This window comes from Zootoca vivipara, chromosome 3, assembly GCF_965207765.1.
Source record: "Zootoca vivipara chromosome 3, rZooViv2.hap1.1, whole genome shotgun sequence".
NCBI classification, from domain to species: domain Eukaryota; kingdom Metazoa; phylum Chordata; class Lepidosauria; order Squamata; family Lacertidae; genus Zootoca; species Zootoca vivipara.
Genome location: NC_142586.1, coordinates 85912618 through 85930206, shown reverse-complemented (window position 1 = coordinate 85930206; position 17589 = coordinate 85912618). Strand labels below are relative to the sequence as shown.

Genomic DNA, 17589 nt, shown 5'->3' with positions numbered 1-17589 from the left:
AGCAACTCATGAAAAATGATTCCCCTCATTAATATGGGGCTTGGTTCGTTTTGTCTATTTGATATATTTTAATAAACTTACCAGGAGAAAGAATTACGTAATGAATGCTAGTGTGTCATGAGGATATTCACACCCTGCCTTAAAGCAGAAGCTTGGATAAGATCAGCTTCATGTCCTTTGTATATGAGCTCCCTATGGATATTCCAGAATCTGATAGCTGGTTACCAAACCAAGCAATACTCATGACTGCTGGGAGGAGCACAGAGAGAAGAAATGTCATGGTGCATTTGTAACTGGGTACCTTCATCTTCCCTAGCTGTAATAAAACATGCCTCTCTCCTATAGGTCTCTACAGCCACAGCAGGTGCTGTAATTCCCCAATGGTTTGACCTTACCCTGAATGGAACACTCTCCCATTGTTTCTTGAGAAAGACGGATGCCAACAATTCATTGCCTTTTTAGGAAATGAGCATCGCATTTCGTCATTTACAGCAATAAATAAATTAAAAGCTATACTTGCTCCTTTGTTTCCTGGTGCCATTTTTCTTTCATGTGACTTGCACAATTAACAGTTTCAAAGATCTCAATCTAATATAAAACCACACACAGGCAACAGAATGAACTCTAAAAGTGGTAAGCCACAAAACCAGATGCTAGCACACCATGTAAGAGGCCATCTTTAACTCCACTGAATTAGATGTTTCCACCACTGATGTAATAGGTTTGGGTTGCATCTTAGGGGGTGATTCACTGACCACTTCCCACTTGCTTTCTCCCACTGACTTCAAAACACTTTCTTGGTTTATGGTCCACTTTAGAGTGATGCGATGTGGAGTGTGTGAGAGCGATGTAGTCCAAACTGAGATCTATCAACCAATGCCTGTACAGAAGAACAGACATTCACTAGAAAAGCTTCACCATTAGAACAACTGTCCACAAAAAGCAACCAAAAAGATCAATAGAATTATAAACTCCCCTACTCTTAAAACAGAGCCCCACATACTGACAGAGACTGATGACTGCACAGAGTTGAGACCTTTGGAAACCTGTCTGCCACCTCCCAGCACTTTATAGGACTAAGGACCTGGGCATACATCCCTCAAGGCCAAATGCCTCCCCCAGAAGGGCGCCACTGCATTTGCTGCACAGGCAGATTTTTTTTTATTCCCCAGCTGCAACAGGGACAGATCTACTAGAGTACCAACTGCCAGATCATGTCAGCTGCAGGAGGAGCCCTTGCAGTTGAAAAAAGACTGCACTGGAGGGGATAACTGCCCTTCAGTGCCTATTCCATCTTGCCTCCCCCTTCGCCGCACTGCAGGAGAATGGTTGAAGCCTTTTTCTCTCCTCAAGCCGGGCATTTCCTGGATGCATAACAAGGGCTGCAATGGCTGCTGTCATGAGAGCCAGTTCCATAAAGCCTGGAAGCTTTGACAAGGCTGCTTAACAAACTGGTAAAAGGGGATCATTGCACATGCATATTTGAACTGATAAAGAAGATGCAACAGAAACACCCATTCCCATCACCCCCACCCTCCGAATATACATAAGGGTCTGGTTACTTCTGTTTCAGTGTATCTGATGAAGTGTGCATGCACACGAAAGCTCATACCAAAATAAAAACTTAGTTGGTCTTTAAGGTGCTACAGAAGGAATTTTTTAATTTTGTTTCGACTCAGACCAACACGGCTACCTACCTGTACCTCTAATCTGTTTATTTAAAACATGTGTTACCCCACTCCTCAACTTTACAACTCCCAAGGCAGCTTAACAATACATGGGGAGGAATACAACATCATGCTAAGACCATCGCTCCATCAGGGCTATCATTTTGACTTGCCAGGTGGAAAAAAACCCCACCCCTCTTTCCCCTGTGTGCTGTTCTGGCTATTTTCCTGACACCCTCTATCTACCCTGTGAGCTGATTTCAGGGGACACGGGGGGGGTGGGAGGGAGAAAGCCTCATTGCGTGAGCATTGGTCATTGTGCAGGGCTTCTGCTAATGGAACTCATTCGTTCAATTATGTTCATTAAAAATACATAAATAACCAAATGATCAGCATATTAAAAATAAAGACATTGCTAAAAGCAACAGAAATGTATTTTCATAAACCACCACAATTAGAACAGAGTTAACAAACATTATCTAAAACATTTAGGGGAATAGAAATGTCTTCTATCAGTCTTGTACCAAATGAAGGTTCAGCACCATGAAAACCTCCCTGGGGAGAGCATTCCATACAGCAGGCACTTTCCCCAGTTAGTCTCAGAAGGTAGTTAACTTTAAAGTTTGAGCACTTACATTTTAGTGTTTCTCCAGCATATGGAATGTGCAACTTAAAGCGATCACAGCTGGGCCCAAGAGTCAAGGACATGCAGCTAGAAGGGAAAGAAGAGGGAACTGAAGGACCAAGATGCACACAATATCAGAGTCTGATCAATGAGCAACACATGCCCCAGATTAAATGACAAAGGCATTAGATAAAAGCATAGGAAAACCAAAGTATTTTATATCAGAAATCTGAAAGCCATGATTGGTGTCAGCTTTTATTTACTGTAAAGCACTCAAAGTATATAAAGTACTTTAGAAATAAAAACACAGTACAGGATCTCTTGCCCATTCCAGTGGCTCCTGTTACCAAATAAAAGTAGAAAACTGCTCCTCATCCACATTTCCTTATGTGTTCTTCAATAATGTCTCCTGTCCAAAAAGAAAAGAGCAATGGCTGCAACAGTTCCTCCATATATTGCATGTGGACTTGCTTTCTCTCAAGGAAAACATCCCCATAATACAATAAAATACCTAATACATACCTCAAATGGCTATTATGGCTGCAGTCCTATGCACCTCCAGAGGTGGGAGATCAATGAATACAGTGGGGGTTACATAAAAGTAAACATGCCTAAGATTCACTTGCTTCTTTAGTAAGATATTCAATAACCTTCTCAACCCTTTATTAACTGACTTTTATATGATACAAGGTATTATTCTGTGTCGTAGTCACATTTATGCTATAGCCTTGCTTTCTTTGGGTTTTTTCCTTGAAGTTTTCATTTATAAATATGGGACGTGGGTGGCACTGTGGGTTAAACCACAGAGCCTAGGGCTTGCCGATCAGAAGGTCGGTGGTTCGAATCCCTGTGACAGGGTGAGCTCCCGTTGTTCAATCCCTGCTCCCGCCAACCTAGCAGTTCGAAAGCACACAGTGCAAGTAGATAAATAGGTGCCACTCCAGCGGGAAGGTAAACGGCATTTCTGTGTGCTGCTCTGGTTCGCCAGAAAGAGTTTAGTCATGCTGGCCACATGACCGAGAAAAACTGTCGGCGGACAAATGCCGGCTCCTTCAGCCAGTAAAGCAAGATGAGCGCCGCAACCCCAGAGTCGTCCGCAACTGGACCTAATGGTCAGGGGTCCCTTTACCTTTACCTTTTATGTCTTTATTATATTATATAAAATGAGATTTCTTCCCCACCCCACTTCACACATCTGGGGGGGGGGAATCAAAAAGGTTGATTTTAAAAAAACAAAGCCATTTGCGGATTCTCTCTGCCAATAGGGATGATCTAAAAATAACTCCAGCGTACTGCCATGGGCACCTTTGGCCATGCTCAGTGTCACTGCTCACCACTAAACAGTCACCACATGTCCCCAATATGTAGAGAGGGAGGAGAGAGTTGGCAGTGGATACAGAATCAAAATCAAGCAGTGAGTGACCACCAGTGCATGAGAGGGTTGCACCCCAGGCAGAAACACTGGCCTGTGAATACCGGTAATTTCCCTCATAGTCTACCATTAAAGGCTCCACATTTAAGGTTCACCCAGCATGGCCCGATATTCTGAACACCTATTCAAACTCATGAACAGATCCATCTTTTGCACTGAACTCCCAACATCCATTGAAACAATCACAAAGGTTCAGCTATGCATGACATTTAACTTTTCACAAGTTCCCTATAACACACCTGCAGCAGATTATTGCTTATTGGACATCATACTGAGCTGTAGCTTGACATGTGATTCTAATCATCCTTGTAAATCATAGATTTGAAGGCTGTTTAGTCCAGCCTCATGTTCAGAGCTAGAGCATCTATATATATAAAAATGTAGGCACTGCGTGCGCGGAGGTCACAGCCTTTCTCTGTAGCTGCTGAACCGTAATGTAACAAATTTGGCCACAACATTCCATGCCAATCAGGGAGGGATCTGGCATCATTTTTTCCCAAAAAAACCCACTCCTTTCACACCTAAAATAATGATTAAACACAAAAAGTGGTGCCCAAATTAGACATCACCACCAGAAGCTCTGAAAACTCCAGCAGCATCCAATAGAAAGGCAGATTGCACCCTGCCGCCTCCAAAGCTGCGCTGCCAGATGACATCATAAAATTCCACAGCAACCAACTGAAAACAGCCCTTTTGCAGCAACAAGGCCCAGCTTTTTCAATAGGCCACAGCATTGCCAAGCAGGGAAAACTGAGTAGGTCGCACCATTCAGTAGGCCACAGGCAAAAACAAACAGAATAGGGCCTTTCATAATGGAGGGGGGGTCACCGGGATGAGGCACAACAAAGGGAGGGGAGAACACATAGCCAAGGGGGGAGGAAGAACCCTGAGTCAGCCAAAGCAGTGGGGGGTGGGTTGGGACAGGGAAAAATGAGTAGGCCGCAGCATTTCCCAGCAGGGAAAAATGAGTAGGCCTCACCATTGCCCAGTAGGCCACAGGCAAAAACAAACAGAATAGGGCCTTTCACAGGGTGGGGGAATCACAGGGATGAGGCACAACAAAGGGAGGGGAGAAACACATAACCATGGAGGGAAGGTAGGACCCTGAGTCAGCCAAAGCAGTGGGGGGTGGGGACATTTTTAGGAACACGTGTGGGTGGGGGAGTCTTATTTTTGAAACTTACAGTAGGGGAGTCAGGGTTGGGACAGGGCAGGTGATGGGACTCTAAAGGGAGACTATGAAGGTCCATTTAACACAAAAACCCACAGCAACACATGGCCAGGACAGCTAGTACCTAATAAAAGCTTGTCCCCACCCCTCTAAGTAATTGGGTTCCTTGTCAAACTGATCTTTCAGGTATTTCTTCCAAGGTCTCATTAAAATCTACCTTCCTATAACTTACGCCCATCAATCTAGTCCTGCTGTCTGGGGCAGCAGAGGACAAGTCTTTGCTCTCTTCATTTGACAGCCCTTCAGACATTTGAAGAATGCAGTCATGCCCACTGTCCCTGCATCCTGGTCTTCTCTTCTTCTAGATAAACATACCCAGTTGGGGGGGGGGGAAATGTATTTCTGATTTTGCAACTGAACCACTTCATTTAGTTCACTACATAATAGCAGGGGGAGAAAGGATAATATTCTTTACAGTGTAATAGAGATAATAATAAGAGCATCCTTAAAAGCAACACTAAGTATTTTCTAGGCTGTTAAGATTCTGCCTTTTAATACACACACACAGGTCTAGAAATGAGAGCTAACAGCAGCTGCAGCTACATTTTGTCAAATTACTTTTTGATAAAGCTACACAAGAGATTTCGAAAGCGGGTACGCTCTGAGCAAAAAGTATTAGTTAGCAAAATACTTTTAAGGGGCTACAAATGCTGTCAAGAGAAAAGGAAATAGTAGTGAGAAAATTGATCATTAATAGTTGTTCCCAAGATATAAATCAAATAGATGCAGGCACCATATAAGAACACTTAAGCATATCCTGCAACATTTACTGGTTGTGTAAAGTCGCATCTTGCTTGCTTTTGCTCTGCCCTCCTCCACAGAGTAGAGGGAGCTTATCCACGAGTTTGCAGTATTATATTATGAGCCTTCTGTAACAGTAGTTCTAAAATATTAAACTTTGGGTGCCTTGGGGGAGAAAGTGAACAGCTAGCTTTCTTGAAGTGCCCAAGTTACACATCAAGATAATTAAAGGCAAACTCAAAATCATTTCACAAAACCAACACAACAGTGTTAGTACCAAAACATAATATTTGGAAATATGACCGTCCCCCACTACTATGCTAAATAATGGCAGAAATACAGTTAGCAGGGGGTTCAGCTAATTAGGCTAAATAGGCAGTTACATTGTTGTAGCAGAATTTCACTCTGCCTGGTGGATCAAGTTTGCAGTCTGAGAGTGCTCCTGGAGCCTGCTAGGCTCCAAGAAGCCAAGGTAGCAGCCATGGCCAGAAACATTTACATCCTGCTTTGGCTAGTGTACCAGCTGGACCGTCTCCTAGAAAAGGCCTATGCATGCCATTATCAACTTTGGACTGCGCTACTGCAATGTACTATATCTGAGGATGTTTTCAGATACTTTGTTTAGTACAGAATGCAGCAGATAGTGTTTGTGATGCAGATGTACCAGTATTATTCACTGGCTGTCAATTAATTTCCAAGACAAGTGTTTTACCTTGATGCCTGTCCCCTTTTTAATTTTTAGCCATGCCTGTAAAGCTGAATGCGCACAAGTTAAACGTGTATAAGCTGTGAGTTATCTGTATTCAAATGATACAGCCATTATGCCTAGTAGCCACTGACAGTCGTATCTTTCAAGCCACTTGCAAAGATGTGGCTATCATCACATCTTTAACTATGTGCTGTGTGCAAAAGTGCATCCTTTAGTCTGCCCTGAATTCGATGACCCTTTCTTCTAATATTATGATAGAGAGAACACAACTTATCTTTCTCCAAACAATGCATAATCTCTCACACATCTCCCATGTCTACCCTCATTCACCATTTTTACAAACTAAAAAGACCCAGATGTTGTAACCTTTCCTTGATCATTTGGCTGCCTTTTTCTGCAACTTTCCCAGCTCTGCAAAAATCCTTTCTGAGACATGGTAACCAAAACGGTACACAGTATTCCAAGTGTGGTTGCACAACAGATCTTTATTTGGTGTTGTTTTGCCAGTTTTATTTTATTTATTCCTTTTCTAATTATGCCCAATGTGGAATTTGTACCTTTTCAATAGCGATGCAGAGATTTGCAATTCACTGCCCACACCTGGCTCCCTCTTTACTTGTTTTTGGGGGCACCAAGTCTAGACGCTGCCATTCAGATGAACACGTATGACTTAAGGCAGTGGTCAACTTCGGTAGTTTTAAATCTCTCTACTGCTGGCGTTTCAATTTATTTATTTATTTTACTTTTTTATGAATTTGTTGGGCGGTTGTTGTTTATTTTTATCTTATTATGTGTATTAATAGTCACCTCAGATGTCTTTAAATAGGCTGAAAGAGGCAGCATAAAATATTTAAATAAAATAGGTTACAGGGGAGTTTCCCAGAAAAAGCAAGACCTATTCTATATTAAAATTATATGAGCAAATCCCTAGGTTAAGAACGTGCTTATTACGTTGTGTGAGCTGTGCTCAATTATTCCCCACAGCTCAGAAATGTCAGCTGTCAGAACAGACCCACTAATGAAGAAATCAGCACAGAAACATGTCATAGCGTTCGTGCTTGACAGCAGTGTCAGCCACTGAAATTTATTACTATTGCTTCTCTAGACTTGTGGTTAATACAACACCAAGTTATACTGAGGGTTCATTGGACATCAGTAATGTATGCAAAGTTACAGCTACCATCCTACATCTATTGGTGGCCTCCTGGCCAGGTATAGAAGAGTCATGTTTAGTAACATAGTTCACCTAGCTCAATACACGGTGTAGGAGCAGCATTCCAGGGTATCAGATAGGGGTATTTTCAATCCCTATGTGAAGATTTTGGAGACTGAACCTTGGGCCTTTTGCTTGCAAAGCATGCACTATATTACTAAGCTGCAGTTCTTTCCTAAAATAAAAGTTCTTCCTCAGCCCAATCCTAGTCCTAAGGTAAAAAAAAGGGTAAAGGTAAAGGACCCCTGGACAGTTAAGTCTAGTCAAATATGACCATGGGCTAAACTGATTCTGGTGCACAGAATACCGTGACAAGTGACAGAGTGCATGGAAATGCAGTTTACCTTCCTGCTGCAGCGGTACCTATTTATTTATCTACTTGCGCAGGTATGCTTTTGAACTGTTAGGTTGGCAAGAGCTGGACAAAGCAACAGGAGCTCACCCCGTTGTGTGGATTTGAACTGCTGACTTTACGATCAGCAAGCCCAAGAGGCTCAGTGGTTTAGATCACAGCACCACCCATGTCCCTAGATCTAGTGCTAAACCCCCATCTAGCATTATTGCCAACAGCTAAAGATGAAAGGAGGTATTCAACAACAAGAAAATTCTTACACAATATAACTAGCATTCAACAGTAACATTGTAAGAAAAGTTAACTTTGGGGAGCCCTATTTTTCAAATTGTTGTTGTTTAGTCGTTTAGTCATGTCCGACTCTTCGTGACCCCATGGACCATAGCACACCAGGCACTCCTGTCTTGCACTGCCTCCCGCAGTTTGGTCAAACTCATGTTCGTAGCTTCGAGAACAATTTTTCAAATTATGTATAGCCAAATACTTAAGACAGGCATTTAGGGTTGGTTACGAAACCAAATGTGATATGAAAATGAAATGCTCAAACACATTAGATTCATTTCTGAAATCAATTACCAAGCTCTGCTAAAAATTTTGCTAAAATTTAGCAAAATTTAGCTTTGCTAAAAATTTCTTTAATTTCTTCATTCCAGATAAATTAAACGTTGTTACTGACAACAAAAATTGGCACATAGACATTATTTGAATTAACTAAGGGCACTTACCCAGATTTCAGATCTGTAATCCTTAAACAGTTAGTTGCATCCAATCCTACTTTTCCATTCCTGACCACATTAGAAACAAAAGGAGAAAGTGCCGGAGATATTCTGTGCAAAGCAACTTCAGGGGACATACTAATCTGCAAGGTGCACTCAGTTCTGCAAGTAAAAATAATTGTGAACATATCAAAGAGTAGCCACACCATTTCTATACATATTTTAAAAGTGACTACTCTCTGAGACATGACAGACAAGGCAGGGCCAAAGACAAGGCAAGCAAGGAAAGGATGAAGAAGGCAAGCAACTTTTTAAAAAAGGCTGATGAAAGTAGGGGCCAAGGGAAAGGAAATGGAAGCAAAGCCTGCTGGGAACAGGGGGGTAGATTTGGGCTAGCTGCTGCCCATCCACTGAGCTATGGCCCACAGTTATAGCCACACGGCCATTGCACTCCTAATATTTAGTAAGCATGGTTCTCTCATTTTGTTCATTGGTCCATTATAAAATACAATGCAACTTATGACCTAACAAGATGAGAATAGCCCACCACTGGCTTGATAAATCTTCTGGTTCTGCTGTTTGCTTGGGGTGACAAAAGCAGAGGTGGAGGGGTGGTTGTCAGGCACTTGGCAGACAACTGTATTCAGCTGATGGGCTGCATTCAACTCAGTGTGTCACCAGTTGTGCAGGCCTGATAGTTACTTCAGCAGTTGGACAGTGCCCTTTTTATTAATCTCTCAAAGAGTTTAGTGACCGTTAACACATTTAAAAGTTTATCAGAGTATTAAATTTACCTACCATTCCAAACAATTTACTAAAATACATTGTTAAGTCAGAACTGGAATCAAATATGCTGTGCTTATTATTTCTATCCAAATAAAATTGGGGGAAAAATTGGGGGAAAGTATCTCTTAGTAATAATAGAAAACTTAACGTGCTTTGAATTTCTGCCCAAGTACTACATATGAGATCACATTAAACTTTATAAGCAGCATATTCATAAGTAGCAGAAGACTACAGTGCTGCAAACAAAACAGAACACTTCAGAAATAAGATAAATGGTTAAATGCCATTGAGTCATTTTCCAGTTTTATTGATAGATTCATAAATGTATAAATTGTTTACACAACCCTCACATGAAGCTGTCTTATCCAAAGTCAGAGCACTGGTCCATCTACCCCAGTACTGTCAACTCTGACTGGCAGCAGTTCTTCAAGCTCCTATCCTCATATCGATGGTAGGCAGCCGGCGCTTGTTTTTGGAGGACACCCTTACCTTTGACAGCTATGTGTTGTAAAACTCAACAGTTTTCCTCAATGCGACATAAAATACTAATACTTGGCATTCACAGATAGCTTGCTCAAGAGCCGAATGCACACTTCACACACGTCATATCACAACAACCTTACACGGTAGACTTAGAATCATTATACCTGTTTCCCAGTTTTGAAATGTTAAAATGGTTGTAATATTAGTGAAATGTATAAACCTGAAAAGTGAATTATTATACCCACGATTCTAGATTCAGGTAGGTAGCCATGTTGGTCTGACGCAGTTGAAATAAATAAATAAATTTTGGTCCAGTAGCACCTTAGAGACCAATTAAGTTTGTTCTGTGTATAAGGTTTCGTGTGGTCTCTAAGGTGCTACTGGACCAAAAAAATTTATTTATTTATTTATTTATTATACCCATATTGCAGATGCAGCGGATCCAGTCAAATGGCCGCTTAAGCTCATGGCAAAGATGATGCCTGAGCCAGGGGACTTCCCAACTCAGCAGTCCCTATCCACTACAACTGGCTTTCTACCTGTAGCAAGAATGAGTGGCATGTGAGCCCAGCAAGGGCACCAGCTGCTGCAACCCTGCAGTCTATTAGAAACACAGGAAACGGGTATTATAAGCAGCAGTATTGCTTCATAAATTAGCAGGACCAACAAGTACGGAACAGCACAAGCTCTACACACAATTGGTAGTGTTTCCTATAAAACGGTCTCCCCCCATCTGAGGGGTTGTTGCCCCTTCTCCCCCTCTCCTCAGCCAAGCCACCCCCCTTACTACATGCTTTGCTCCCCCAATAAACAGAGAAAGAGGAGGGGTGGGGAAACCCCACCAGCATCCACCCACACACCCCACACCCCACCCCACCCCCTGTTGCTGTGTGTAAAGGGAAACTGCACGGGGGCGGGAGGGGAGAAGTACGGGCAAACAAACCTCCAAGAAACCCAGCAGCTGCCACTCGCCTTGCCCCGCGCGCCTGCGTAGACCCTCCCACTCCGCCCAGCACGCTGCTGCGTGCGCGCCCGCGCGCCAACCTCCTGCAGGAAAGCCAAGCGCGCACCCGGTAGGCAGTTTAAAAAAAACACCGGGGCTTCCGTGGAAATATAGGCAACTAAAGCGCGCCTGGAAAAAAGAAAATTCGCGCCCGTTAGAACGGGGAGCAGAGTTATAATGGGGTGCTCCGATAACGGTGTGCTGAGCTCGCCCCGCAGTCGAAGTTCGGGAAAGCGCAGAGTAAAAACTCAGGCGCCTTGGCGGGCGCACGTATTGGGCAGGCGAAGGACCCCCTCTGGCAAAGCGGGGTGAGCGGTGGTTGGAGAGCTAGTGCCCAGGCAGCTCAGGTAGATGCGAGTCACGTTAGGTGCTGTGGTCCTAAACCTCTCTCTCTAACATGGCAGCTGCTGAGGTCGTGGTGGTGGGATCCTGTATGACTGATCTGGTGAGGTTAGTATGGCAAATGGAATCCTCCTCCTCCTGCTGCTGCTGCTGCTGCGCCCCCTGTTTTACCAGCTGCTTCGGTTTTCTTAAGGCTCCTACACCGAAGTGGCTTCAGAGTCCAGGGAGAGGAGGAGGCATGTTGGAGACTGCAGCCCTGCAAGCCCCAAGCCTCTGGAAGTAGAGAGAAGGGGGTGGGGGGGGGAAGCAAATGCTGGTCTTAGTGACGAAGTTCATCATGGCCAACTGGAATGGAAAGAGTTCCAAAGAGAGATGGAGCCCCAAGTGAACTGGTTTCTCAGAAGAGCCCATGCAATTCCCTGGCTCCCCTTCTCTCTTCCCTCCACTGCAGTTTGCTTGAAGGGCTGATGCCAGGTGGCAGTTGAGGGGCAAAAGGCCAGAGGAACCTGATATTGCAGCAGAGCTGACAAAGGAATGTGCTCTCTCTCTCTCTCTGCTGCAGCCTAGTAGATGTCATGGAGGTTTCTTCTGAAGTATGCCTAAGATGTACACTTGGGAGTAAGTCCCTGTGAACTCTGTGGGTTGCATGCAGCAGTACTGATGTGAGCCATTCTGCCAGAACAATTTCTCTTTCCACAATGGAACATTCTCCTCCTCTCCACACAACCCCAACTGGTTCTGGGTCCTGTCCCACGCTGCCGCCAAACCCTCTGGAACATACGTGGAGAAGAAAGTAATGAGTAATCCTTTTTCACTTGCACCAGTTCTTGAACTAATCATTGCACTAGCACAACTATTTCATTGCATACCACTGGTGCTTTTTTTCTTAAAAAATGTTTAGGGGTACTGTACTCTAATTTTGACTCAAGAAAATCACCATTTTATAGTTCAAATCAGGAAAAATGAATACAGTAAATGGAGAAAAGTACAAAGATTCACAAAATGTTTACGGGTATGCGTACCCCTGCGTCCCGCCCCCCCCAAAAAAAACCAGTGCAAACCACCTAGTGTGACTTACTTCTGAGTAAATATGCTGAGAGGTGGGTTTCACTGGTGCACGCTTAGGATTGTGCTCCTAATAAGTCCGAAATAAATACTATCTTTTTGTAATTGCAGTTGCCTCTCTGCACATATTAATTGAACTGAAGAAGGGGGGGGGGACTATCCGTTTGTGTGTTGAATGTGAATACCAATTGTAGTTAAAGTACCTCCACGATTCTTTCTGTGGCAGAAACCAACTTTAATTTGTGAAAACATTCAAGCTTTTGAAGTAATTTTAGGTTCACATAGCTTTTTTTGTGCGAGAGGAAAAAATTTTTTGAAGATAAGAGTTTGCATATTCTTACAGATCAATGTATCCCAATGAAACTATCACTGTGGACTTTGCCTTTTCAGTTCTCAGGAGTTAGTACATGAATAACTCTTAGTGGGATATACAAGCAGAACTGAAGAGTTCTAATTCCCCATGCTCAGTGTGACTCAAGTAACCATATTCCTTCCAACTAAGACAAAAGTGCCTACTTTGCATCATGTGCACTGATGAAAATGAAATAACCTGCTGTTTATACTGGAAGGATAAGGTACAGTCCACAATGAATCCCATGTTCTGCCATTACATATTCTCTATTCCCTGACATTATTTACTTAGTATCCCATTTTTTTACCAAAGTTAAAGAGAAGGTCACAACAGTCATAAGATGTAAAATACAGTATCTATCAATAGCTTTACAGTCATAACGACAAACAAAAAGACCCCCAAGAACATAGGAACCCACCTTATATCAAGTCAGGCTATTTGTCCATCTCTTCTTTCTGGGTGTGACTTTCCAGGGTTTCAGGTAGGGATGTTTTCCAGCACCTGCCACTGGGTCCTTTTAAGTGGAGATGCCTTAAGGTTGAGCCTGGGCCCTTCTGCATGTGCTCTGCCACAGAGTTATGATCCAGTGGAAACAGGAATATCTGCCTGATACGCTTTTGCCTTCCTACTGCAAATGAAAGTATTTTTCTGAGACCACTGTGACCTGCTACAGAAGTGATGGGTGACTTATTTATTTAGTCAGTAATTTCCAGGAACACTTTCCTCATTTGATGGATTGTTGATGACTGCTTCAAAATTCTTACAAGTGTCTTTCAGAGGATTCTGGAGCATGTTCTAAGGCAGTAGCCTTAAATCATTTCTAACCAGGGACCCACCTTTAGCCCAAACATACATTGGGAGACCCATTTATTTTCTCTTTTTTGCCATCTGCTGTTGCAAATCTCCGTAGATCATGGCCTCATGTTGGGTCCCAGATCACTAGCTGAAGATCAGTGGTCTAAGGCAGAGGTGGAAAACTTTGGAACACATGTCTCTATCTGGCCTTTAAGACTCTCCCTGTTCCTCTGGCCACATCTCTTACTGGCCCTGCTCAAACCCTCAAGTAATTTTGTGTGGCTAGAATGTTTCCTTGGTCTCTGATAATTTGTCCTGTTTGGATGAGGGCTGGAGAGGTGTATGTGTGTGTAGAAACCTCTGGTATTTGTGTGCCTGAAATGTAACCTGTTGTGCAAAAGTAAGACTTCCATCCATTGCTCTGCCCACTACAGACCAATGGCTCCTAGAAGGTTGTACCTGTAAGAATGCAGTGCTTGAACTGAAAAAAAATTCTCCAACCCTGATCTAGGTTGCACTCAGCTGACAAGCACACAGCCAGGTTTGTTAAGCTCACTTGTCACCCTGGAATGCTTCCATTACTTTTCTTCAACTTTGCATTTCAGGGTAAATCAGTAATAGTTCCCCAGCAGTCTTTCAGGCAGTATATCCATAATTATCTATCTTCTCATCAAAGAATCCCTGAAGAGTTTCAGTTAAATCCCAGAGTTATTAGGAACACAGTTTGCAAATACTAATTTAAGCAAATATATTGAGCAGATTATATATTGCTGCTAATGAATAGCTTTTATGTTTGTTTCCTAAAACTAATTAGACAGGGAAGAATAAAACTAAAATAAAAATAAAAATATGCCATCTTTTGCAAAATTAAAAACACTTTTGCATCCACACTGACTTTAGTACAACAAAGAACCAGAAAACACTAAACATATTGGTTTAAAATCTGAAACGTAGGGTTTATTGTGATGTTCAAACACACACTGTTTCCCCTCACTGCATTCTGTTGTATTGATTGTCAATGTCAGTGACTCTATAAAGCACTCCTGAATTTCGGCATATGTAGGTTTCTTCCCCAGGAAAGTTAAGGGTATACAGTACTGTAATACCATTACATAATTACCGTACCTGGGAGTACATTTCATCGAATTCAGTGGGACATATTTGTGAGAAGAGATGCATAGTATTGCACTATAAAAATGCTAAAAGGACCTCATGAGACCTTGTTCTTTCATTTTGTATAAGAAGGCTAGCATGTTCTGTGTATTCTGTGTATGTCTGCAACTGCAGACATTGAGGATTGATGATAAGCCTTTAAATGTTCGAATTTTAAATGTCTGTTGGTGGCATTAACAGGGAGAGACTATGTCAGGTCTATTAACACCTGACTCTCTAGAAAAGGGATGTTAAAGCTAGAATAGGAACCTGCAGCCCTCCAGATGTTGGACTCCAACTCTCATCCACTCCACCTGCTGGTTCAAAAGCTATCTCCCCCATTTTGCTCTAGAACAGGGGTAGGCAACCTAAGGCCCAGGGGCCAGATGCGGCCCAATCACCTTCTAAATCCGGCCCGAGGACAGTCCAGGAATCAGCGTGTTTTTACATGAGTAGAATGTGTGCTTTTATTTAAAATGCATCTCTGGGTTATTTGTGGGGCATAGGAATTCGTTCATTTCTCCCCCCCAAAAAATATAGTCTGGCCCATCACAAGCTGAAAAAGGTTGCTGGCCCCGCTCTAGATTTTAGGAAACTTTATGTGGGAATAGAGGATTGGGAATGGCTTACCACAGCCCTGTCCTCCAGCATTCTGCCAGTAAGTTGACAAAACCTTAAGTCTTGAGCTCATTACATGAATCTACACACATATCCGGTATTACCTTATTCTAGTGGAATTCAATTCCGGATCAACATATATGTTCATGCAATATTGCAGGAATGCTGTAGAATGGCAGTGAAGGGAACTTACAGATGGCCAGTATTGGCTTTAGATCTGCGTAGCATTTCATGCAGCTGAGAGTTCCAGTACACAAGGCTAGTGAGAATGAGACACACTAAAAATAACTGAATTTAAAATGGAAAATTGCTGTAATAGATGAAATTAAATGCAGAGAGCTATGCTGAAACAATCAGAGCAATAATATTGCTTCCTTCCTTCTAATTTATTTGAGAACAAGAGAAGTTGCAACCCTGAAACCAAGCACGTATGCTTGTTGTGGGCAAACAGTATTTCAGTTCTTACCCTCTCATGGAGATTCGTTTGCGTCTGGCTTGCTATTTTCCCCACCCAAAAATAGGAATGGCATCCTGATTTCTAGTCCTATCTTGTAGTCAGTTCTGTTAATAATAAAATTGTTAACTGGCTGAGGAGAAACAATGAAAAACATGAGCCTTAGATTTGAGGAAATGAAAAGGGCAGCATCAATCTACCAAAGCTTCACACTGAGTAACAATAAACAGTAATCATAAATACAGTGGTACCTCAGGTTACAGATGCTTCAGGTTACAGACACTTCAGGTTACAGACGCTGCTAACCCAGAAATAGTACCTCAGGTTAAGAACTTTGCTTCAGGATGAGAACAGAAATTTCGCTGCGGCGGCGCAGTGACAGTGGAAGACCCCATTAGCTAAAGTGGTACCTCAGGTTAAGAACAGTTTCAGGTTAAGAACGGACCTCCAGAACAAATTAAGTTCTTAACCCGAGGTACCACTGTACATTCAAAAGATTGGCAGAGCAATCCTATACTGTACTTTATTCTGCCAGAAATGGCTCTGCGAATGGGGCCATCTGAAAGTGTTTTGGAAGAGTTCTGCTGGCGTATTTGTCATGCCACCAGCATAGCATTTATTTTAAACATTTATACGCCATCTTGAAGAGTAAACTCTTACCAAGTGGCTTCCAACAAAATTAATATTTTATTTAATATATTTTTGCGCCGTAAGACACACCTGACCATAAGACACACTTAGTTTTCAGAGGAGGAAAGGGGGAAAGCCCCATTTTGGGGGGGGGGGGTCAGCTCACAGTTGTGCAGCTTCTTTTGCAAAGAGGAAAAGCCCTTTTTAAAAAGCATGATCTGCTTTTCGCTCCTGGGCAATTCAGCTCCAGGGACCACACATTCACTCCATAAGACGCACAGACATCTCCCCTTACTTTCTAGGAGGAAAAAAGTGTGTCTTATGGAGCGAAAAATACGGTATATAGTACAATATACTCACAAGTAAGGGACGTGGGTGGTGCTGTGAGTTAAACCATAGAGCCTAGGGCTTGCTGATCAGAAGGTCGGCGGTTCGAATCCCCGCAACGGGGTGGGCTCCCGTTGCTCGGTCCCAGCTCCTGCCAACCTAGCAATTGGAAAGCACGTCAAAGTGCAAGTAGATAAATAGGTACCGCTCCAGCGGGAAGGTAAACGCCATTTCCGTGTGCTGCTCTGGTTCGCCAGAAGCGGCTTTGTCATGTTGGCCACATGACCTGGAAGCTGTACGCCGGCTCCCTCGGCGAATAACGCGAAATGAGCGCCGCAACCCCAGAGTCGGTCATGACTGGACCTAATGGTCAGGGGTCCCTTTACCTTTACCTTTACTCACAAGTAAAATATCAGCAAACCAACAGTGGATAAAACAACCAACCCACAATTTATTAAAATATCACAGCCAACAATTGGCAGGGCAGTTTACAACATAAAAAATTACTTTAAAAAGGGGGGGATTAATACTGGTAGGTTTAAAAATGCAAGTTTCAAAAGAAGGCAGGGATGACGCCTACCAGACCTCTGCTTGCAAGGAGTTCCACAGGAGAGGGCCTGTCACTCCAAAAGCTTGATCCCTGGTGGAAGAGACCATAGCCATCAGGGGTAGTAGCCACTAACAGCCTCATCCTCTGTGAATTTGTCTAAGCCTCTTTTAAACCCATACACACATAAAAGCCGTACGTAAAAGTATATTTTAGCTTCTTATACCACCCAGACCTATTGTGAAGCTCAGTTATATGTGGTACATGTATTTTAGAAATTGTACTACTGTATTAGTCTAAATAATAATTAGAATTTGATTTATATCACCAGTGAATATGTAAATGTATC

At 42.8% G+C, this 17589-nt stretch overlaps 2 protein-coding genes across 12 annotated transcripts in view; one reads left to right on the top strand and one right to left on the bottom strand.

Moving 5' to 3' along the window:
- Positions 1 to 11590, bottom strand: part of BABAM2 (BRISC and BRCA1 A complex member 2) — a 129005-nt gene extending 117415 nt beyond the window's left edge. For 2 of the 3 annotated variants that reach the window (XM_035111504.3, XM_088666597.1), the window contains exons 1-3: positions 10899 to 10945; positions 8696 to 8848; positions 2303 to 2379 (exon numbers count right to left, since the gene is read on the bottom strand). In XM_035111504.3, coding sequence (XP_034967395.1) covers positions 2303 to 2379; positions 8696 to 8823 — 205 coding nt within the window. In that variant the 5' untranslated portion in view covers positions 8824 to 8848; positions 10899 to 10945. Of the gene's footprint in view, positions 1 to 2302; positions 2380 to 8695; positions 8849 to 10898; positions 10946 to 11471 lie in introns of those variants that run through there. The other variant, XM_088666596.1, reaches the window with a different exon arrangement.
- The window catches only part of RBKS (ribokinase), a 76758-nt gene continuing 70283 nt past the window's right edge, over positions 11115 to 17589 (top strand). For 2 of the 9 annotated variants that reach the window (XM_088666600.1, XM_060272955.2), the window contains exon 1: positions 11243 to 11408. In XM_088666600.1, the coding sequence (XP_088522726.1) occupies positions 11356 to 11408 (53 nt within the window). In that variant the 5' untranslated portion in view covers positions 11243 to 11355. Of the gene's footprint in view, positions 11409 to 11870; positions 12094 to 17589 lie in introns of those variants that run through there. The other 7 variants (XM_088666602.1, XM_088666601.1, XM_035111505.3 and 4 more) reach the window with 6 other exon arrangements.